Source organism: Trichophyton benhamiae (genome assembly GCF_000151125.1).
Source record: "Trichophyton benhamiae CBS 112371 chromosome Unknown Abenha-F-W-01a06.fp72, whole genome shotgun sequence".
In the NCBI taxonomy this organism is placed as follows: Eukaryota; Fungi; Ascomycota; class Eurotiomycetes; order Onygenales; family Arthrodermataceae; genus Trichophyton; species Trichophyton benhamiae.
This window is the reverse complement of record NW_003315105.1, coordinates 108,371-132,250: the sequence shown is the minus strand read 5'-3', so window position 1 is coordinate 132,250 and position 23,880 is coordinate 108,371. Positions and strand designations below refer to the sequence as shown.

Here is a 23,880-nt window from a genome sequence, read left to right as displayed (position 1 = left end):
CCGTCTCCATCCCGCCTCGCCTCCACCAGACCAGGCGATATGCGAATCAATTATTGCAGCCTCAAATAGCACAGCACAGCACAGCAATGCAATGCACTGCATAAGGCATGTCCGAGATGAGACGAATACAACACCTACTTAATTGGTGTCTGATCTGCTCTGGTCTGGTCTGGTCTGGTCCGCCGTGTCATTCGAGTATATTCTTGTTCAATTGTTTCCCGCATTTTTACAAAAGAACAGCCCGTTCCCATTTCATTTCATTTTCTATCTATCTATCTATCTATCTATCTATCAGGCTGGCTGGGTGGGTTGTTGGATTGTTGGGCGGGCGGTTGGTGTGTTGGATTTTACCTGGGCGGAAATGCTGCTTGACTTGACCTATTTTGGTTTCTTTTATCTAAACTGAACTGAACTGAACTGAACTGCTCTGAGCCATCTTAGCTGCAGGGAGATCATCGGGCCAGGTCGGGGATGCATCTGATATGTTCGTTCCTAGCTGACTCGTCATCTTAACCATATTATTATGCTGTACATGACAACAAACAACTTCTATTCTCCTACTTTCGTCGCATCACTTCTACATCCTCGACGTATAAAATGCAGAGATATACGCACCGGCCGGCTAACAAGGCATGTCTGTCCGTCGAGTCAGAGCCCGGCCGTGCAGGCAGGACAAGGCCCATGCATGCTCAGCTGTCTACTCTGACCTCCTTGCTTCCTCCCCGTACTCGTATCTCGCTGCTGCTGCAGGGATGCTTCTTAGTGCTTCCCTCTCCTTCTGCACGGCTGGCTGGCTGGCCGGGTAGGTAGAGAGTCATGATATGCTATGTATGCGAGTGTACTTCGAGGTACACGACAGTTGCATACACATAAGTACACAGCATGCATGCATGCACACATACATACATGCATCAAACTAACTCGCTGCACAAGCCAGTTCGGTTCCAAACATCCCTTGTCCGCCTGTCTCTGTCTCTGTCTCTCTGCCTCTGTCTCTGTCGCTGCGTGTGTCTCAATCCCCGGTCCCTGCAGGGCTCTTGGATCTGCCTGCCTGTCTGCCTGTCTGCCTGTGATACGCGTCGGTCGGGTCTTGGGTTGGAAGTCGGGGTTTGGCATGCATGCATGCAGGCAGCGGTAAAGGTGATGGAGGATGTGAGTTTGCATGTATGTATGTGTATGCGGCATGGGTCAGGTCAACAGGAGAGGTATGAGTTTTCCCGAGTTCATTCCGAGATATCTACAGAGCAGCTCAGTTACCACTTTGCTCATCGTGCTTATTTGCTTACTGCGAGCGACGAGATCATCGCATCGGCCGGCTGTGATATGTCAGTCAGCATATTGCCTGCATGTCGCCAGCAGCCTCTGCATCCATCCGTCCGTCCATCCTCGACATACATACATACATACCTACCCATCTATCGACAGGCAGACAGGCAGGCAGCGAGTCAGTCTGTCCGAGGCCTCGAAAGGAAAAAAAAAAAAGGTAAAATAAGAGAGCTCCCCTGTCTGCGCCTGCGCCTGCCCAGGCTACAGTATCCGTACATCTTACATACTAAAGTGCGGTATGTGCGCGCAGTTAAATAATTCAATCACTCGAGTCGCCTCAGCCGGCCCTAGCTTAACTAACTGCGCCCTGCCTGCTGGCCATGCACGGCCGTTGACTTTATTTAAAGGGTCGAAAAACATCGAGGGTTCTAGACTTGCGTCGCTAAAAAGGGCCGGGCCTGGCTTGGGCGGGCTGTTTGAGCGTTCTAGAGCTGGCTGGACTAGGGGGGGGGGGCGGCGCTTTTCAGCAGAGATCTAGATCGAGACTGTCCGATGGGCTGGCTGGCTGGCTGGCTGGATGGGCGGCTGGCGATGGAGATGAAGGGGACGGGACGGGACGCGGTGGAGTGGTAGGTAGGTAGGTAGTTAGCTGACTAGCTAAGTAGTGGGATAATTGGGAGATGCTCTAGATCGATATGTCTGTTGTCCTATTTTGAACTTGAACGGACGGGAAGAGAAGGGTAGCGGTTGTTCTGTCTTTTGCCATGGATTTTGATGTTTTGATGATGGATCTTGAGTCGACTTAAGCTTATCTAATACACTGGCTAGCGGAGGTTAATCTTAGTTAAGGCTGAGCTATAGATGCGTCACGTGTGGGCTCTATAGGCCGGACGGGACTAAGAGATAGTGGACGCCTTTTCCCTTCCATCGAACATCTCAGGGACGGACAACAAACGAAACAACGACAATAATGTTTGATAAACGCTCGAGACATCAGTTGAGTCGACTAGTTAACATGTCTAATCGCAGGAGCCGAGAGTCATATGTCCGACTTGGAACCGATTGTTCTTGATACACCGGCCAGAGCAGCAGTTGTCGTTGCGCCCGCAGTCAGCCAACCTCCTACCGCACGACCTGGCAGGACCACGCTTCCCTTGCAATCCCAACGAATACTTCGGCATACACTCATACTGCCGCCTCTTCGGGCTCCACTTGCACTTCTCCACGCCAAGCTTGCAGTCGAAGCAGTTGTCACCCGGCGTGGTGACTTCACGCTTAGCCGGCTCGGCAGGCGCAGGAGCGTCCTTGTTCTCGATACATTCGCCGGAGCCACAGGGCCCAGGGCCGCCTTTCCTACGACACTTATGGTCCTCGAAGTCGCAGTAAAAGGCGTCATTGAAGCATACTCCCTCGGGACAGTCGACTTGCTGCACGTCCACGTCTCGCTTGAGTTCGCTGGCTGGATTGGCGAGCACGGCCGCAGTGAGGGAGAGGAAGGTGAGCAGTTTGGTGATCTGCATGGTGGGCGTTGTCTGCTTTGATTGAGAGAGCGAAATTTCGCTGGTATCAAGGTATGTGCGTGAGAGTTTTAAAAGGGCTGGCGTCGATCGTCGGTGGTGAGCGAATTGGTATATCTCGTCCTCGATCCATCAGCATGGCATCAAAGCAGGTATTTATATCTTGATACAATGTGTTTTCTGACGGTGCAGTGGGTGCTTCTCCATTGAGCGTCGTTTGAGGAGGAGGAGGATGTTTGGAAGACAAAGAAATGTCGCTGTTTCTGTTTGCCCTGGTGGTGAGGAGATGATCGTCTTGAAACTTCGGTACGAAGGAAGTTGCTGCTCCGCAGTTATGCGAGATGTAAGGTTGGATCGCGGTACGGAGGACACTCGTTCAACACGGGCCTGCTAGTACCCGCCGCGACTGGCCTTACAAACATTCACCACAACTCCTCGTTATTGCTCTCTATAACAACGAATTGCCGTGCTACGCTTATTCGCACCTCGATGTTTTCATCTGAGATGCTGGTAACAGCCGTCGGTCTTCGCTGGATGTTCCATGAAAAAACCTACTGTCTATCCATGATAGATAGTGACATGACTACCAGACATGAAAGAAAAATACAACTTGCAGAAGCTGTATCATCGCCTCTTTGTTTGTTTCGTTTGCTATTTCACTCACTCACCTCCTGCCGCTGTCTTATGTCGGGATATAAGGTCCTCGATGCACCCACGCCCCCCTGACATCATTCCACAAACGCCTTCCACCTTGAAACCAAACCCATCTGCCGATCCCCGAGAGAACATCTCACTATCTTCCCCATAAAAAAAATCTCCACAACAACCTCCGACAACTTATACAATTTACATCACTCCACTCAACGTCCAGGCAGACGTCATCGTTATCATGCAGCTCTACACACTCGGTGCCATCTTTCTCCTCTCCGCCATCGCTGTAGCAGCACCTTCACCGGATCCCAATGGGCTCTTCAAGAGGAAAGGATGTACGCTACCGGGACAAGACTGCATTACCGACAGCCAATGCTGCTTTCGACAAAAATGTATTAGCCACACGATAAAGACGAATGCTCCAAGGTGCGGACCATGGATATTTACCTGGAAGAGCCACAAACATGGCTAGAGGAGGCTGTCTGTAATTTGGTTGCCTGCGGGGTTTGGGTTTGGCCCATGTACCTTTGGCTTATCTCATGATCAAAGACCTCAATTGTGAATAGACAATGCGCCTCTCATAGATCCTTATAGATCCTTAAGTTGATTCTCTCATCATTCCTTCCATTAACCTCTATGTATCTGCTTAGTCACACTATTTTGACCGTATCACGTGCATTATTGCTTAATAAGCATATTTCTTGGACTAACTTTCTTCCGATTTCCCTTTTTGGGCACAAGCAGGAACATGCGCTAGTCCGAGTTAAGGTTAGGGCAAGATGCATTTATAGTTACGTAAGCCGCGGGAGTCATAAAATATTGACTTGTAACTTTGTAGTTGATCAGTTTATTCACGGGACGTTCCATGCAAAGAGCTCCAGCAGTGCACGAGAAGCCATTGATTTCTCCTAGTTAACCGGCCTGTACTCGGTCGTTCTCTAATACTACCTCTATACCACTACATTGCCTTAATCCGCCTGAAAACCGCATACAGATTTGTCCCCGCTGTGAGTCAGTTCGAGGGGACTACTCCCCCACCACCTGTGATAACGATAACTACCACACCATGGCTCCGAAGGGATCAAAACAGCGAGGGGGAGGAGCGCCGAAGGGCAATAAGAAGCGCGGAGAGGGCACACCTAGACGCAGAGATCCCATGATAGACGAGAGACAGCAGCCATTCCAGGCGGTGGTACGTTGAACATCATCCCACATATTCTTACGGAAGTGAACAGATAGCTAACTATTCCCCTTAGGTGGTTACTGATATATTTGAAACGCGATTTGAACCGTTCACACTTGAGAAACCAAGGGTACGTCATGGCTGTATACTGCCTTTCAATGGCGCAAAGCTTACGGAAACTTTTGATACGAAATAGTGTCTTCTCCCTATTGCCAATACCCTCTTGATTGATTATACCCTTGAATTCCTATCCAATGCCGGAATAGAGGAGGTACTGCTCTATGCTGGCGCACATGCAGATATGCTAGAAACTTACCTCAAGTACGCCACATCTACCCCCCGTTCAGTTGGCGGACCATCCATATACTTACATATATCTATGCAGTGGTTCGAAGTGGAAATCAGACATATCACCTTTTACAAAAGTCCGGCTCATCAGGACAGCAGCAACTACATTCGGAGAAGTCATGCGCGATCTACATGAGAAACATCTAATGAACGGCGACTTTCTGCTAGTTAACGGCGACGTTATTGGGAATATCCCGCTCGAGCAGGCATTGATCGAGCACCGTGCTCGACGAGAAACAAACCGAAATGCCATAATGACCATGATACTTCGAGAAGTCGGGGAGTCGAATAGGGTCCGCAAGAGTGCTGATGCGCCGTTGTTTGTCATTGATCCTACCAAGGATAGATGTTTGCATTACGAAGAGCTTCCGTACCATTCGCACGACGGATATGATCTGCCGTCGAATCTCGAGATAGACCCGGAACTCCTTGACGCTCATTCTGAGATTGATGTTCGAAATGATCTGTATGATTGCCGTATCGACATATGTACCCCTGAAGTCCTGGGTCTGTGGGCAGATAGTTTCGACTATCAGTCTCCGCGCACCCATTTCCTCCACGGCGTGTTGAAGGACTACGAACTTAATGGAATGACTATACACACCCACATTTTGAAGGACCACTATGCGACTAGAGTTCAGAATCTACATGCATACGACCTTGTTAGTCGGGATGTTATATCACGATGGACTTTCCCTCTGTGTCCAGATACAAACCTGTTCCCTGGATATACATATACATTTAAGCGGAATTTCGTCTACCAGGAGCAAGGTGTTGTCCTGGCTAGATCAGCAACCATCCATAGCCGGACTGTCGTCGGTAAGGATACAACGATCGGAGAAGGGGCTGTCATCACCAACAGCGTCATCGGCCGGAGGTGCAAGATCGGCAACAATGTTGTCCTTGACGGCGCGTATATATGGGATGATGTGGTTGTGGGCGAAGCAACGGAGATACGCCATGCTATTGTGGCCAACGGTTCAGTCATCGGAGTCAAGTGCCGAATTGAACCTGGTGCGTTGCTGTCATATAACGTCAAGATTTCGAGTGGAATATCGATACCTGAGAGCAAAAGCATTACCACATTCCAAAGAGACCCTGACCGGAAGGTACCGAATGATGCCAAACTTGTGGGTAAGGATGGTGAAGGTTTCGAATTTGTCTATGAAGAGGATGAGGATGAAGAAGAGATTGACTTCATCCCTGGCCTAAGTGAGTTTATTCTCCTAGAGGATACACAATCAGTCGCATATTCGACTAACCCTGCTCTACAGTGTACAATATGGCTGAGCTTTCGCTGTCCGATGCGTCGATATCGACTCTCACGTCAGATAAGACCGAGGACGGCGACTTTGGCTTCCGCTCAAGATCAGACAGCGTCAGCACAACGACATCTGACGATGAGGGACGGGACCAGTTCCATCACGACGCCGTCTCTAGCGTCTTCGATGGACTTAAAGAAGGTCTTAGCGCTGAGGTGGTGCAGCTCGAGCTTGTTGGCCTACGCATGAGCGCCAATGCATCTGAACACCAAGTCCGTCGTGCCGTAGTCATGGCGTTTATGAAATATATCCAGCACGTCACGGAGGCAGGTACCGTCGGCCTAGCTGATTCCGTTCGAGAGCTGTTCAAAAAGTACAAGGACACAATCATGCGAATTGTCTTCGATCATGACACCGACGACAAGCCAGACCAGGTAGACTTGCTGCTGCTATTTCAGAAGGACCTTACGGAACGGAACAAGGGAGGTAACATCTTGCTTTTCACGGCGAAGGAGCTTTATGACCTGGAGATAGTAGACGCCGAAGCCTTCTCGCAGTGGTGGGAAGATGAGAGGTCAACGGCCACGCCTGCGATGGAGAGCGTCCGGACACAGACCAAGCCATTTATAGACTGGCTTGAAGCTGAATCCGATGACGACGATGACGATGACGATGACGATGAGGAGGAGGATGACGATGATGATGATGATGATGAAAGCGAGTCTTAATCCTCCTTCTACCAACTTTACATGAACTAGGCAGCTCTATTAATCAGACCATCTTATTCTTCCATCCACTTGTTATATTGTCTGCTCCATACTTAACGTGCCAACAAGAGTAAACCTGATGCGGCTCTGCGGCTCGTCATAGTTAGTTAACTAAGAGAGAAAAAAAAAAAAGCTTTTTATTTCCACCTCAGAATCTCGAAGACCGCAGCCTGGCAGGAAACGGGCATCAGGTTGTGTCATACTCTCAGCTAAGGACAAGGATACGGTTTCAGGCCTCCACAGCTTTCATCCCGTCCAACAAAAACGGCCTGGAAAGTGATTCATGTCGTTCGTGGTGGCCTGGCGCTAGTCAGCCGTATATACATATAATAATAGCCTTGTTCTTTGCTGGTACCCCAGCTGCCGCTCTAACAAACTAACACATCCACCACGAGATCTCCGTCACCCGCGCCAGTCATCCAGTCAGCCTGTCGGTCAGTCACCGTTTTCACGTCTCCCTCTGCTGCCGACCTGCTCGCCCGCTGCTCCTCTTCGCTCGTCTGCCTGCTGCTGCCTGATATTGGGCCTGCGATAGTGAATATCTCAGGGGCTCGGTTTAGTTACTCACTCGTCTAAAATAGAGACATCCTTCGCCTCCCCCACTAGTTAACTAGCTCTCTGCTGCGATACGAAGGGTAGTGACGTTGGTAGCAAATATTTATCAGTTCCCTTTGTCGCTACCAGGTGAGCTTCACTTTTTTCCCTGCAAGTGACAACCGAGTTGACAACTGACAAAGGTGATACCTTACAGGAACCAAATTAACCGCCGGCTATATACCGAGATCGATCCTCTGGAGCTGTGCCTTGATCGCTCTTCTGCTGGGACGTTTGCTGTGACGTTTGCTGTTGCACTCAAGTCCCCGTGAAGTCGACTTCTGCTAGGCTGTGAAGCGACGGGAACACCTTCAACCATGGACTCAGACGATGACTTCATGACGGATGGATCGAGCGGACAGGAGTTTCTTGATACACAGGACAGCGACAACGAGAGCTTAGGCGGCGGTAAGTCGGCCCATTAGGCTTGTTACCTGCATAGCTATCTTGGGTGTTTCATGGTATTGGTCAGATCGGATCTAACTGGACTGACTCCAGATTTCGAAGAAGAACTCGGAGGCTCCTTCAACTACGAGAAAGATATCAAGCCTGTACGGCAGCCGTACGAGACCGATTCTACCGCCCTCAGTCCAAACGATATCACACGGGAACAGAATGTGCAGATTAATGAAGTCTCCTCTATACTCGGCTTGCCTGCGGAAAGCGCTGCTATCCTGCTTCGGTTCAGTAGATGGAATAGAGAGAAGCTGATAGAGTCATACATGGACCACCCCGAGAAGACTCTTGAAGACGCAGGCCTTGGACCGACTTTCTCGTCGAACCCAAAGACTGAAGTTATGCCTGGTTTCATGTGTGATATCTGCTGTGAAGACGGACCGGATCTTCAGACGTATGCAATGCGCTGCGGACATAGGTTCTGCGTGGACTGCTATAGCCACTACCTGGGGCAGAAGATTAAAGAAGAAGGCGAAGCTGCGAGAATAGAATGCCCCCAGGATCAGTGTCATCGGATTATTGATTCGAAGTCACTCGATTTACTTGTCGGCGAGGATGTGAGAGATCGGTAAGACACTCCGGGGTACACGTTTGAGACTATACCTCGTTATTGACAATACCAACCGTTACTTCCTAGGTACCGAACTCTCCTGATACGTACATATGTTGATGATATGCCAAACCTGAAATGGTGCCCAGCTCCTAACTGCGAATTCGCCGTTCGGTGTGGTGTCAAGGAGCGAGATCTGGATCGTATCGTCCCGACGGTACACTGTGCTTGCTCGTTCGCCTTCTGCTTTGGATGTGACGTCGGCAACCACCAGCCATGCCCCTGTGCATTAGTCAAAAAATGGGTTAAAAAGTGCAAGGATGATTCGGAAACGGCAAACTGGATCTCGGCCAACACTAAAGAATGCCCAAAATGCCATTCTACGATCGAAAAGAACGGAGGCTGCAACCACATGACCTGTAGAAAATGCAAGCATGAATTCTGCTGGATGTGTCTCGGCCCCTGGTCCGAGCATGGGACTAGCTGGTACAACTGCAACAGATTTGAAGAAAAGGGCTCCTCTGATGCACGGGATACACAGACCCGCTCTCGACAGTCGCTTGAGCGGTATCTTCACTACTACAACCGCTTTGCTAACCATGAACAATCAGCCAAGCTTGACCGAGACCTGTTCTTAAAGACAGAGAAGATGATGGTAAATCTCCAGTCTCAATCCGGCCTATCTTGGATCGAAGTACAGTTTCTTGACACCGCGTCACGTACACTCCAGGAGTGTCGGCAGACGCTTAAGTGGACATATGCCTTTGCCTTCTACCTTGCGCGCAACAACTTGACTGAAATCTTTGAGGATAATCAGCGGGACCTTGAGATGGCCGTCGAGAACCTGAGCGAAATGTTCGAGAAGCCCATCTCCGAACTAGCAGGGTTGAAAGTTGATATTCTCGACAAGACTTCTTATTGCAATAAGCGACGAGTTATCCTTCTTTCCGATACAGCTGAAAATCTAAAAGCCGGTATGTTTACCTCCACCTTTACGATACTTCCAAAGATTCTGACCCCTTAATTCTGTTCAAGGTGAATGGTCTTTCATTGTAGATCTGAAATAATAAAAGAAAATACTCCCTCTGGTCGCTGGCACGCCCATGCTCCTGAACCTCCTATCTCCTTATACCCGGCATACGCTTGACCTTATTTTTAACTCATACGCTATGCCTAGCCATTCATTACGACTACTTGACCTTTCCTAGCGGCTTGCATGCTTGCATTTCCCCTCTCCCGTTGTTTATTTTCCATTCTACATTGTTCTTGAAAAAAAAGATCCATCGTTCATGAATCACTTTCCTTACGAGCATGGTAAAATCCATTATTATGATCACTTGCATTGCCATCTTCCTGAGCAAACTATTTAACTCAATATTATAACCCAATTTAGATATCTATATCTGCACCCCTAGTTGGGCTATACATACAGCACGTCACTGTCACTTGAACCTTGTGGTTCAATCCCAAGTCTATCCATCAATTTCATGAATCCAAGGAAGATAGAACCGGAATAGATCCTGTCTAAACAGAAAAGCCTGTTATTTTTCCGTCAACTATTATACTATTAATAATTAGAAAGCTCTTGCAACCGCTGGCATCTTTCAATACCAAGCATTATCAATTGCCCATCTCTTGCCCTTTTTGTCAATTAGCCGAGGTAAACTAGTAGGAACTTTATTTCTCACGTGACAAATTTCTTATCAGATCAAAAATATCAAAACATCTTCGAGCCAAAGAATTCAGAGAAAAAGGAGAAAAAGAAAAGAAAGCGGAAAAGGTTGGGAAAGATCAAGTCAACTTGAGTCAGTCCTCGTTGAAAACAGCTCTGGGATTAAGCCAGGTCGAGCCAGGACGAAAGACAATCCACGAGATTGTCTGGACACCCTATACGAAACGTGGAAGAACGGCCGTGAGCAAGGAGAGAGCTTCGCTATCCTTGCAGAGCACAGAAGCCAGGAGGCGAAGAAAAAAAAAAAAAAAAAAGGCACGGAACTTTCTTATCAGATTTTCACAGCACTCCACACGCACACGGAGCAGAGTAGCGAAAACCGGCTGGGAGGGAAGGGCGTCAACGCAGCCAGCCGAGGAGCACAGGAGGGCGGAGCCGCGTATGGAACGGACACTTTTGTTCCTCCAATACCTAACCATGGACCTAGAGGCCCCGTCAGTACCGCGCGCTCCTCCTGCACTTCTGTATCTCGGCCGTGTTTCCGGGGGAGGATCTGATAACTAATTGATTTTGGCGGTTTCCGGCACACCCGTTGCGCGCTCAGTACGTAAACTTGCTGGGATAAGGGTGCAGCAGCATCAGAATACCAACCGGGGGGCCTGCCCTCTGGGAGAAGGATGGGGATAGCTGGCTCGTTAAATCCGTTGTCCGAGGTGGATTGTCGGAGCTTTCGTTCAAGCGCGCTCAGTTCGGATCCGGTACTAAAGAGGGCCGTTGCGCAGGTTGACATATTATTGCTGCTCGAAGAGCAAGCTGTAGAGGGGCCTGCTGAGACGAGGAATGCGCCAGAGCACTTCGTATCCGGTCATCGTAGAAGGGAGTCTTGGTTGTTGCTGTCGACTAAAGGCCAGCCAGCGCGCTCCATCCATGTAATAGTTAAATAGAGCGGAGGTCCGCCTAGTCGATCGGAGAAAAAGAAAACTGTCAAAATTTTTGGGCTGAAAAGAATATCTTCGTTAGCGACGCCTGCTCTGGTTCACTTCTTCACTTCTTCAGACCATCGTCTCACCTGATACCTTTGCTCCAAGCGCTGCCTTGCTGGTCGTTCGGTTGTTGTTACGGAGCACTTGTTGGTTAACTAGGTACCTAGTCTTTGTACCTCTATCTTAGCAGGGAAAACTCTCTCCGTCACCACTCTGTTTTTTCCCATCCTCCGACTTCTCAGCTCTCAAACCTCGACTTGGCTCCAGGGGTCTAAAGGACAGTCTGGCTGAAGAAATCCCTCGTCTTCGGTCTGAGGATTCACGAATCTTCGGGAATCCAGTCACCGTGAAGGTCACGGTTGAATCAGGCGGCTCCGGCTGCATCCACGAGCCTTTCATGGCTTCTACAGAGCATCATCCTGTTGCGGCTGAAGAATTTGAGTATGTCTTGACTCTCAGACAGTGCCGAAGTGTTGCATTCGGCAGTATATTGATTCTCCTTGTGCTGGTGGCGGCAGTGAGGAGAGGGGGCTGATTTTTTGCTGACTGTTGGCTTCTTCATGTATAGCTATGAGGCGCTCCCAGAGAACTACACCCTCGGCCATAATATGCTGGCAGGCGCCTTTGCTGGCATTGCAGTACGTCTTTTACTACCTTCCGCATTGATATAGAGGAGGCTATATACTGGTACTAACTTGGACCGCTTGTACAGGAGCATTCGGTCATGTATCCGGTAGACTTGCTGAAGGTACGCTTCTCTAGCCGGAGGAATTGATATTGGTCATTAATTCGCTTTACTTGTGCATAAAATACTGATTGAGCATGTTCTTGAACTGTTTAGACTCGAATGCAAGTCCTAAATCCCGGCGCGGGCGGACTTTACACTGGCCTCACCCACGCCGTATCAACCATTTCACGTATCGAGGGCTGGAGGGCGCTATGGAAGGGAGTTTCTAGCGTTATTGTGGGAGCTGGTATGATTATTACAGGGTTTTTCACGCTGCTATGAGCCGTTAGAAGTGCGACTTCAGCCGTATTTGCGAACGAGAAACTGATATAAAAATTGCGCTGGCACAGGACCCGCTCACGCCGTATATTTTGGCACATACGAAGTTGTGAAAGAGCTTGCTGGTGGAAATGTCGGCTCAGGCCACCACCCACTTGCTGCAGGTCAGTCAATTTCTCTCGTTATAGGATCACTAGAAGGAGTATTAACTTTGTATTTCTAGCTCTGAGTGGTGCTGCCGCAACTATCACAAGTGATGCGCTTATGAACCCATTCGATGGTATGTAACAATACAAATGCGCCAAAATTCCATACTTACCAGCTAATTTTTCTCTACAGTTATCAAGCAGCGCATGCAAGTTCACGGATCGACTCATAGAACCCTTGTCCAATGCGCCAGAACAGTTTATCGAACCGAGGGCCTTCGCGCCTTCTATGTCTCCTACCCAACTACGTTGTGCATGACTATTCCGTTCACGGCCGCCCAATTCATGGCATACGAATCGACGTCCAAGATAATGAACCCGACGAAACGATATGATCCCTTCACCCATTGCATCGCCGGTGGTCTGGCGGGCGCGGTTGCCGCCGCTGTTACGACTCCTCTAGATGTTATCAAGACTGTCCTACAAACAAGAGGTACAGCGCAGGATCCTGAGGCAAGAACCGCTAAGGGGTTATTCAACGCTGCAAAACTCATAAAAAATCAGTATGGCTGGGCCGGATTCCTCCGTGGAATGCGCCCAAGAATAATTGCCACAATGCCTAGCACTGCTATTTGCTGGTATGTTTACACTAGTGCTCCCCCTTGGTCTTGTTCAGCTACTCTACACATTGATAAATCGGGATACTAATCTTATATTACAGGACTTCTTACGAAATGGCCAAAGCTTACTTCAAGCGGATAACTTCTGAAGAATCCCACTGATAGGTATGCTGGGCAATGAACTTCACCCATAATAACGCCTCTCACTGTGGTTGCAGTGATCGAACATATCGACTCCCATTTATCTTTCTACCTTTAATATCGTTTTTTTGTCTTTTCACGCTGTCATTGTCGGCACGATCTACAGAAGGACGGAAAGGGTGGGATCCTAAAAAAGTTTACCATGGGATGGTTTCTCTTCTCCGGATTAGACTTGTGTTGCTAGGTATCTGTTTAATGTTCCTTTTGTGTCTTCTGTTATATTAGTGTCGATGGCGTTGTTTGTTGTCTTTTTCAAAAGGGTATGGGATGTCTCCCGCGATTGTCAGTTCATCTTTATAGGAAACTTTGGGAAAGATCTGTATCTTCATGGAAGGGATATTTTTATCTTGACAGCTTTAGCACCGCGCTCCTGACTTGGATGTTTATTTCGATATTGGTCCCCAGTTATTATCAAGATCTTACCAATACACGTGCTGCCCTAAGACGGCGTAAAAAGCTTGGATTGGAATGATGTTCGTTCTTTTATTTAAAGCTATTTAAGTCTTTAGCGTGCTTCTTGTTTAATCTATCATAGGATTTCCCTAAGCCACATTTGAAACCCGATGGCTCCCAGAAGCTGGTTTATCTCGGATACTTGCATTGTATGACAACTCACGCGTCATGCAGCAGCCTCAATATTCTCAAAGTTAAAGCTGGGTTGTCCAGGGACTGCGCTCTGTGCAACAGGGGACAGCCCTTCTTTCCTAATCCCTTCAAAATTGGTTCCTGCGTTCCCACCCTCTTCAACGGCGATGATCTCAACCTCCTTGGCTCCCGTAACCTTCTTCAAGTTCCCGGTAATGTCATGGAGAACTTGTACCTCATCAAAGGGCATTTCTCGGCTGAAAACATCCTCCGGCTTCTCATTGCCTTGAATCAAACGTTTCTTCAAAGTTTGAACATAGGGCATTGCTTTCTTCATCTCACCCAACTTGCCAACTTTGGCGTTGAGTCCCTTATCATCGATAGTTAAGTTGACAGCGTCAAAGGCTTCACGGACAAGTTCAATGTATTTATCTTGCCATGCTGGGAACTTCCTGGAAACAAAGATGGTAATCTTCTTAGGGTTTCGGGGGTCAAATTTAACGTTCTTGCCCTTCGAGATTCTCTTAATGAAGGCTGCTTCCGAAGAAGTAATGTTCGAGGTTGTGGAACGGATATAGACAAGAGCTGCTGATAGGCCAGGGACAGGCTCGGGAACATCGGCAAAGCGAGCATTTTGGATAGAGTCCGTCTATTGTTGCGTTAGTCATGTTGCTTCGTCAATGCTGGTAATATTGGCCAAATACCTTTTTAAGAACATCAAGCCACATATGTTCCGCCCAGTGAGGTGCAATTGGGCTTATCAAGAGAGCTTGTAGCTCGACATATCTAAGAATCAGGTCACGGTGCATGCCAATACCGGAAGCGGTGGCCACCTCACGGTAGAAGTCCTTTGCACTAGTGAAATCGTAAAGGGCAGACTTCAAAGCTAGTTTGAAATTGGTGCTAGACAGATGTGTTAGCGTTTTCAAGGTTGGCGATAGGTGTCTCAAACTTACTCGGCATAGTGTTTCCTTGCCTCTCTTGCAAGTGCGTTCATTTCATTATCAAATACTTTGTCCAAGAATGCATCTGTAGGTCCAGTGCGGAGAGACTTGTCTGCAACGGTTTCCTCAATCCACTCTTTAAGAGTGTACATGCGGAGGATATTGCTGTTGGCCACGGTTTCATCAAAGTTTGCATCTTCAATGGCATCACCAGCATCCGCAAAAGCGATACGGGTGGCATCTGCACCGTACTTATCAACTGCATCCCTAAGGGTTAAGAAGTTTCCAGTGCTCTTGCTCATCTTTTCTCCGTTGAGAAGTAGATGTCCGTTGGCTCGTACACCTCGAGGCCAGTACTCTCGCGGGAATAAGGCAATGTGGACGTAGAGGAAGAATGTAAGATGATTTTGGATAAGGTCCTTCCCTGAAATTCGAACATCCAGTGGATACCAATATTCAAATTCCCGCCTTAGAGTCAAAAGAGATTCCTTGCTGATTCCACTCTTCTGGACTAGATCATCGTCAAGTTCACGTCTGGCGAAGATATAATCCCAAATGTCATTGGTGATTTGCTCGGGTTTGATGCCAAGCTTGCCAGGCTCCTTTCCATATCGGTCTGCGTGGAGAAGGTGAGAGATGGTGTAATAGCACTGGTATATAGTACTGTCACTCAAACTCTCAACGAGGAACTGGGGGTCCCAGGGTAGTTTGGATCCCAAACCGTAAGTTCTAGCACAAGCCCAGCGGTTGAGCCAGTCGAGATTCTTTTCGAAACCGTGTCGTGTTTCTTCAGAGTAGGTATTCAAATCATCTGTCACATACTTGAGCGTGGTGCTCTGCCATTCAGGGTCGTTTTCACCATAATTGAGGAACCATTGGCCAAGATATGCAACAACACAGTCATCACCACTTCTACTCGTGACTTTGCCCATAGGGTCAGCAAATGGGAAGGCGTCACCGCTCTTAATGAGAGAATTGCGAACTTTCTCTTTAGCGGTTTGAACTGGCTCCCCCTTGAATTCACCAACAAGCATTTTGCCTTTGTAGAAACCCTCCGTATATGCTAGATCCTTGGCTTGAGCAAGCTGGACGGTGTCCTTTGGCGAGTTTATCTTCAGCTGCTTCACTAGAGCTGGAGCTGTGAGATTGCCATAAGTTGGTGTTTCAATTAGTGGGTGGATTTCAAGCTCCGCCCACTCCTTCTGAATGCCGTAGTAGTCGGCTTTCTTTGCAAGGTCTGAAATGGTTGCAAAGTCATCAGGACTGTCAGATGGCACACAGCTAACAACACCAGTTCCCTTGTTAGCAGACACGGTTTCCATGGGAAGAATTCTAACACCCTCTTTGTGGAATGAAAGTGGAGCATCGACAAGAGTGCCAATGAGTGCAGAACCAGGGGCTTCAACAACTGGAGGAAGTTCATCCTGGGATTTGGGAAGGTTGTTAACATCGAAAAAGATACCCTGGAACGCCATGTTCCAAGCTGCTCTCTTCGTAACAACGTAGTATTCCTTCTCCTTAACCTTAAAAATGCCATATGATATGGCAGGGCCCACAAAACAGCAAGTCTGTCCATACATGGTCTCGGGCCGCAATGTTGCAGGGACAAAATAAACGTTGGCATCCTCTTCAATTTTTCCCTGGACGATCTCCTTTGCCTTTGGAGACCACTCCTTGACCTTGAGTTTCATTGCAGTATATTCTTGGGGCCCAACACCCTCTCCATCAAGTCTGTCATGGTCCATGCAAGGTTGTCCATCCTTTGGCGAATAGATTGTGTACCGGCTCCCGTAGAGAATCTTGCCCATTTCATGCAAACGGATCATCTGCCAACGAACGAAGGAATCAAAGTAGGGATTGACATCAGTTGTTACCATCTGCCTTCTCCAGTCTACTCTTGCGCCCATACTGTCAAGATCTCTAATCCAGAGGGGTGGGAAGTGCTGAAGCCAATGCTCTGGATCCGCAAATTTGTGAACTTCCTCAAGGGGTATGCCAAGAGCCATCATAATTTGGAATTGGTATTTCAGCTTAACTGCTTTGCTGGCAGCTTTGCTCTTTTTACCAGAGAACTTCGACAGGTCCTCTTTAGCAATCTCCTGAGTTGGAGCAGGTATAGCATCAACTTCCTCCTCCTCCTTATAATTCTCAAAATATTTGCCGAATTTTTTTATGTCGTCCACCAGCTTGTCCGCACACGCGCGAATAGGCATACCAGTACAATGGAATCCAAGGGGGAACAAAGCCCGTTTTCCTTCCAATCGTGCAACTCCGGTCATAAATTCAATCTTGCTCGCCGTGAAGCTGTGTCCGGCATGGGGAGTTCCATTCATATAGGGGAAAGCCATGGTTCCAAAGAACTTTGGGTACTTCTCGTGCAGCTCGGCCGATGTCATGCTTTGCGCGGGGATTTCTGAGAGAGATGGAGCATCCACCTCGAAGACCTTTTTCTCCTTCCATACTGCCTGGTATTTCTTCTCCAGAGCAATGAGCGTATCTCTTTTCTCTGTCTATGATACTGATCAATACCATAGTCAACCATTGGATGAAGCGGGGGATTGCAGGGGTCTAATAGCACTCACATTCTCGAGTTTCAAAGTGTTTTTGGAGCTGTCAAGCGCGACAGCGGCAGCCGCGGAGACAGAGGCGGCCATGCTGGCGAAGATATAGAGATACCTTCAATTTCAGCTTCTCAATCTTGGACTTCTTCTCCTCTATCGAAATTTACACGATGATTATACGTGGGGGTTTTCTTATCAAGATGATGACTCAGAAAATCTTGGAGTCACGTGGAGATTTTCCAGATCGGTATCGGCGTTTATTTCTTCCGGGAATCCCAAAATTCTCGAGGCCGTCCACCTCACTGTCGATGTCGAAGCTCGAATAATTGAACGATACCAAAGCAAAGCAAGGCAGGAAGCCAGCGTTGTTTTCGTTCACCTTCTTGTTAATTGTTACTCGTTTGAGATTATACTCTAATTGTTGTTGCGGGAAAATTCCCGGCTCAATCTGTCACAATGGTTTCAATTCTTCGGAGGATGAGGGCCTTGAAAGCTGTAGGTCCCTTTTTAAGTCTTGACATTCAAGTTTTAAATCATATGCTGACTTTGACGCTATCCTTCTAGAGGGTATGTGGATCTTCTTTAGTTGCTATGATATGAATTGAGACCAATTTCCAGTGGTATATTTGCGATTGAAGCTGATCTCTAACTGTTTTGACGGATAGCTTCTTCATATCAGAGTCGGTCTTGGAGCTGCAATTTTACCCGCTCAATCGGCCAATGGAACTTCGACCATACCCCAAGTCACTCGCCTCCATCTTACATATTACAAGAACATGCATGAGGGCCATCACGGAGCTCGGAGATTCTGGCGCTTATGTCTGCCCCGATTAAAATACTACAACCCTGGCGTGGGAATGACCGTTAAACAACTAGATGACGAAGCTGGACCTGCAATATTATCCATATACTCGGCCAAACCTGCCGATGGATCGGCTGCGGCAACAACGGGGACTCTCGATAGCTATGCTCCGCCCCCGACGGAGTCGGAGATAGTCAAGGCCATCGATGTGAAAGGCAAGGACGTTGAACAAATATGGGCAGCCTTTAAAGCAGCAACTAAGGCCGAGAATGTACCGGTAGCAGAAGAAGATAAGAAAGAGATGGAATTACAAGAGCAATTGAACGCCCAGAGTGAAATCGATCGACAGCGAGTGGCCATGGTTCGCAAGGCGAAAAAGGACCAGGAAGCCATGTTGGAGGCTGCAAAGGCAGCAGTTGCCAAACAGAGGGAGGAGTAATGATTTACATGAGTCCCGATTTTCCTTCCTATTCCCTTTCTATCCTGTAATTTACCTATTGACTTGCTCCTTTTCACTGTTTATTCGCTTAAGCACCCTGGAAAAAGGAGGCTGCTTAGTGTTAGCATGGGGGTGATCGATGCTGGTAAGGAGTTAGTTGGTTTTCCTTCTTGGTCTGTATATTAGAACTAGGCATATTGGATTGTCTTGATAGAAACGCATTACTCAGACACGGGCCCGTTTTGACAATAACGTACAAGTGTTTCCCGAGGAAGTTGTATTAGCAAAATAAAATACAATAATCTTCGGAATAAGGGAAATGAAAGAAAACAAGTGAAGAATCCTAGTATCCAGCTGCAACTTCGCAAAAGCGCAACTAAAGACGACAGAAAAACTCAATGCAATGTACAGTGCATATACCTGGCCCAAGGTATATGAGATGGAGAGAAAGGGCATGCAATATGAACGGTAGCTGAACGGAGATGGGTAAATGCATTCTGAGATATAGTGCACCAAATATCAAAGATAGGTATTCTCAATGCTGACTATTTCATTAATAAGTTCATGGCATGTGTGGTAGTGAGGAGGTACTAGTTAGGGTTATTAGGAGCGGTCAGGGGTATAATTGGTTTCACCTAGCATTGTTTCACCAGCGGGAACTACCGGGGCCGTGGGGGTAGCAGCAGGAGCTAAAGTTTGGGACGACGGCGCAGCAGATGCTGCGGCCTGCTGTGCTGCTCTATTTGAACTTGCAGACTGTAACCTCTGATCTAAAGCCTTGAGTGCGAGTGCCCTCCGTCGTTCAGCTTCTTCCCTCTTCCCAGATCTAGGTGTTCCACGGACGTTATTATTCAACAAACTCGGAAGACCAGCTTCTCCACGCGCCAATACCTGCTCATTCCCAGAAGCGACGTCTTCTGTTGAGAATGGGGTACAGATACGGATGGCCACTAGAATAGCGAATATTCGCTCTGCAACGAAGTTGATAGGTGGCTGTATGGCATCTGGAAAAAAACATGCAAAGGCGAAGGTGTCACTGGCATCACCTTTGATTCCCCGACCACTGGTGGAGGTCCCCGAGAGATCAGGCTGGTATTTGAAGAATCGCAGGAATGTCCAACTGATGAGCAGTCCCAGCCAACTGAGATGAAATGCAACGTCTGTTCCGAGAAAGAGTGCACCGATAAAGTTGAGAAGGAGAAATATAGCCGGGAAATGCTTCACTCTTATCTTTACGAGGCCACGGAGAATGGTAACGGTATGCTCGGGGACTAGCTGCTTGAAGGCTACTAGGAATGAGGACTGCACAGCAATTCCACCACCAATTCCTTTCATGCTAAAAGAAGACGAGGAAGTTAGCATGTTGTAGAACACTGTTATTAGAGGAAGACTCGAAAGACCCAAGAAAAGTACATACGCAATCTCAGGCTTGCCGCGGATCGCAGCCGTGGTCAGGTAGAGCAACACCATGGACAAATTGGAGGCCAAGGCAAGCACTAGAATGAATTTCCCAAACTCCCTCGAGCCCCAGGCCCGTTCCAAATATTTCCCTCCGTAAAACATTGTAGCTCCGTTAATCAACAGAGTGACAATATTCTGTTCCACAAAGGTTGCGCATATAAGTGTCCATGGATAGAAGAGGATCTTCGACGGAACGGCGAGGAGGTATGGCACCGCAGAAAACGAGGACGATGATTCACCAACAACATAATACTTGTATCTTGTCGCCGTATGCAAAATGAAGAGCACCGCTATGCTTGTGAGGATCGCGCGGGTGACGGGTGGGATGTTGATTCGAAGCATGGTGGTCATAGCAGGAGCCGGCCGTCTATGGAGCAGAGTAGCGGGTGTGATGGCCTGCTCGCGGCGTACGGCATGAGAATGGACAGCCTGATCACCTCGTCCCGTCGTATCCTCTCTCCCCGCTCTCGTCTTCGTCGTCGTCGTCGTCGTCTTCGTCTTCGTCTTCTTCGGCTGCTCGTTCAGCTTCGCATTCGCCAAAAAAAAAAAAGGAACATTTCATAAACACGCTTTTGGGGGCCTTATGTCAGTCACGTGGTGCATAAATCCGCCAGTGCCTAATTTGGACATTTCAACCTCGACCTTTTTCTTTTTCTTCGACTTCAACCGCAATTTCACCTTCTTCGCCTTCTTCAACCTCTCCAAAACATCTTCGCTCTCGCGCCTCGCCTCGCACGCCGGACCTCTACGCCCTCTACAGCTGCCTGCACACCGTGATTCCAGGGGGCCAAGACGTCTCTGAGCTTCGTTGTCCCTGGCGCTTATCTAAGCAGGGGCATTAAGCCGCCACTGCTGCGCCAAGCCGCGCTCAAACTGCGAACTGCCGCTGTATTTCTCCAACTCGAACCTCCCAGCGCAGTCGCAGCGCATGATCATATTCTCCGACTCTTAAGACAACTCATCTCGCCCGTCCTGAGGCGCCTCAAAACCTGCAGGCTCTTTCTTCCCGACAGGATCCCGAGTGTGCGCACGTCGGCCAGACCAGCTGGTAGGGCCCGAAAGCTCCACACCAAAGGAAAAACCACTGCGCAACCTTGAGGCCCAGCAAGCAGCTTCGTGATCAACCCTCCACAAATCAGCATTTGTGAATGGTTGAATCCTTGCCTCTCCGCGTTGGCATCGAAACTTGTCCCTATTTTACTTCCTGCTGCAAACATTTCCGTCTTTAGGATCAGCAAAAACCTTGCTTCCGCAACGCTTCTTCTGGCTGCCGCCCTTTTGACCGCGCCCACCACTCTTTCTTGTCCCAGACAGACAAACAGCTCGACAACGAGGTCCAGCCTACTTCACCAGCCTGAGCGACAGCTTCTCCAGTTTATTGTAGGGATTGGAAGGACCTCCTCGACTTGGCCATTCGGAGTATCCCGCTCGTTTTAGCGGCGGCAGTTTTTCGCATTCCCTGCTTGCATCTTCACTCGCCCAGTTCCGCCTTATTTTTTTTTCTTTTATTTCAGCATATTTTTGCGCCCCGAGCTTCTCCATTTTGTGATATGGTCAATATCCATAATTACCTGGAATATCTGAACATTGACCTCACCGTGGTATATGAAAAATCGCCATGGCAGGTGGCGCGCTCACTTCTCACCATGTAAATTATTTAATATGGAGGTCAGTACATCTTTCTTTGGTTGCTTCACCCTTTTGTCTTTTCGGCGCGACGCTGCGTCCAACTCCGCGTGTAAAAACGATGACAGTTTGCAGTGCTGACAGTCTTGATATTCGATAGATATTTGCAAGAATCAGGTTTGTTGAAGCATTATATTGACGTGTCAGTGGATGTTCGCGGCTAAGCTAAACCCTCATTCTAGGCCATGGAGAAGCAGCTGTCATGCTCCAGCGGGCGTGGAATCCTAATCCACAAAACCTGCCATTTGCACCCTACATACAATCACACGCACTTGTATCATTAGTACAGAAGGGCCTTCAATATCATGACCTTGAACGATCGGTAGACCAGGTAAGTCTATCCCCAGTGTGGCACAGCTAGCGGTGGCGACCCTCAAGTACTCACATGTATACCAAGAATGGAAATATAATACCCGAAGTACCAACGCCTTTTTTTGGGCCACTTTTGGACAAACCCAGTTCCCCTCAGACAGCAGATAAACAAAGCATGGCAAATGGGACCGTTGGCGAAGAAGCTTCCACTCCACCGTCGCCGAAGTCTTCTCGCAAACCTGGACAAGAAGCTGCCGCCAATGGACACATTCAAGGTGATCAAACTTCCAGCAAAGCTGGTGATGGAGCCGATCATGAAGATGGCGATACGGCAATGACATCTGATGCGCCTGTGGCAGCTGACAAGCAACAGCCCGAGGATGCGCATTCTAAAATCCCGAAATCGCCGTCTCGGCCATCATCACCCACAGTTGAACCGGTGGTCGACGCTGACGGGGACATCGGGATGTCCGCACCACCCACTCCTGTTTACACGCTCACAAATGGACAAAGTGTTGGAGTTCAGATTGCACCTCCAAAGGCCATCGATTTAACAACGGACACTATTCTGTTAGATATTGGTGCCAAAAATCATGTCATGAAGACAGCTTGGCGGCCCGGTGATTCACTTTTGGTTGGAGCCAGTGCAGAGTCATATTGCGGGCTTTGGAAACTAACAGGACAACGCTCGTCGACTACACCGGGGCATGAAGTACTGACCAGCACAGCAAACGTCACCGCCATGGAGTGGGAGCCGACAGGCAAAACATTAGCTGTTGCGACATACTCCGATTTTGAGGGTACTGTTGTCCTTTACGGTCCACAGGGAAAGATGATAAAGACCTTGCCTTGCATGCCTGGCTTAATATCTGGGCTTAGATGGTCCGGAAACGGAGATCGTATTATCTTCACGGTATCCGATGGCAGTCAGTCTAAGTTGCTATTGTGGGATAAAGAGATATCAACCACCGAGTACATCAACAGCCAGCTTATTGATGGTGCTATATATGAAGTTCTGTGGGTAGAAGACGAAGAGGTATATGCTTGTGGAGATGGAGCTGTGTACCAATTCCGCGTCACGAATGAGATTGAACTATCCGAGACCTTCCGTTGGGAGGAATACCCTCAGGAACCATGGACGCTGATCAAGTCGACACAATGGAAGGAATCGAGCGTGGTTGCCACAGTATCGACATCTGCTACGACGTCTAATATCTGGATACCTAGTCACGACATAAAAGTTGAATCTGCACATCATGGAATAATCACATCTCTAGAGTTCAGGCCACTACCAAAGCCTCACTCCAGTCCTCAAACCCTAGCCAATGGAACTGGAAAGGACCCTGCACTAATTTTGGCTACTTCTTCCATGGACGAGACACTTAAGATTTGGAGCATTGATTGCACTTCGAGGACTGCGAGTTGTGTCCATCGGCTTTTCCTCGGCTCCTCCTTACCAGCACTATCATCCGCTTTCTCCCCGGATGGTTACGCAATCGCAGCTGCCAGTCAGGATAAATTATTCATTTGGAATGCAGAACGGGGAGGTACGCCGATGGCAAGCTGGCCTATTCCCAAGGATGGGACTAAGGATGAAACCAACTCGGATGAAGGCAATGGTACTGTTAACGGGATCCAATCGGCCCTTGACCGTCCGCTCTCATGGGATAGTGACGGAAAGAAGTTGGCTCTTGGTTTCGGAAACACGGTATGCACTAACTCTATCACCCTTCCATATTTTATATTCTGCTAACGGTCAAGGTGCAGATTGCGATTATTAACCTTCAACGATAATGTCAACTTTTTTTCGTTTTATACACAGGAGCCCCCAGAACCTTAATATATACATTGATATCCCGTCAACTCCG

The 23,880-nt window shown here is 48.3% G+C and overlaps 6 protein-coding genes across 6 annotated transcripts; 4 read left to right on the top strand and 2 right to left on the bottom strand.

The window, feature by feature from the left end:
* Positions 1-4,500: 4,500 nt before the first annotated feature.
* ARB_07478 (uncharacterized protein) lies at positions 4,501-6,955 on the top strand (the record flags this gene model as incomplete). The annotated part of the gene is made up of 4 exons (XM_003014127.1): positions 4,501-4,626; positions 4,814-4,938; positions 5,003-6,177; positions 6,240-6,955. 4 exons carry the CDS (start codon positions 4,501-4,503, stop codon positions 6,953-6,955), a joined length of 2,142 nt encoding a protein of 713 aa, XP_003014173.1.
* Positions 6,956-7,905: 950 nt separating this feature from the next.
* Positions 7,906-9,618, top strand: ARB_07477 (IBR finger domain protein; the record flags this gene model as incomplete). The annotated part of the gene is made up of 3 exons (XM_003014126.1): positions 7,906-7,996; positions 8,087-8,612; positions 8,682-9,618. 3 exons carry the CDS (start codon positions 7,906-7,908, stop codon positions 9,616-9,618), a joined length of 1,554 nt encoding a protein of 517 aa, XP_003014172.1.
* A 4,223-nt stretch (positions 9,619-13,841) lies between these two features.
* Positions 13,842-17,405, bottom strand: ARB_07476 (uncharacterized protein; the record flags this gene model as incomplete). The annotated part of the gene is made up of 4 exons (XM_003014125.1): positions 13,842-14,456; positions 14,512-14,710; positions 14,764-17,261; positions 17,334-17,405. 4 exons carry the CDS (start codon positions 17,403-17,405, stop codon positions 13,842-13,844), a joined length of 3,384 nt encoding a protein of 1,127 aa, XP_003014171.1.
* A 764-nt stretch (positions 17,406-18,169) lies between these two features.
* Positions 18,170-18,553, top strand: ARB_07475 (50S ribosomal protein Mrp49; the record flags this gene model as incomplete). Its single annotated transcript, XM_003014124.1, has 1 exon — positions 18,170-18,553. One exon carries the CDS (start codon positions 18,170-18,172, stop codon positions 18,551-18,553), a length of 384 nt encoding a protein of 127 aa, XP_003014170.1.
* A 603-nt stretch (positions 18,554-19,156) lies between these two features.
* On the bottom strand, positions 19,157-20,576 carry ARB_07474 (uncharacterized protein; the record flags this gene model as incomplete). Its single annotated transcript, XM_003014123.1, has 2 exons — positions 19,157-20,381; positions 20,452-20,576. 2 exons carry the CDS (start codon positions 20,574-20,576, stop codon positions 19,157-19,159), a joined length of 1,350 nt encoding a protein of 449 aa, XP_003014169.1.
* A 1,509-nt stretch (positions 20,577-22,085) lies between these two features.
* ARB_07473 (WD repeat protein) lies at positions 22,086-23,765 on the top strand (the record flags this gene model as incomplete). The annotated part of the gene is made up of 1 exon (XM_003014122.1): positions 22,086-23,765. The coding sequence occupies one exon, from the start codon at positions 22,086-22,088 to the stop codon at positions 23,763-23,765; it is 1,680 nt and encodes a 559-aa protein (XP_003014168.1).
* Positions 23,766-23,880: the final 115 nt, after the last annotated feature.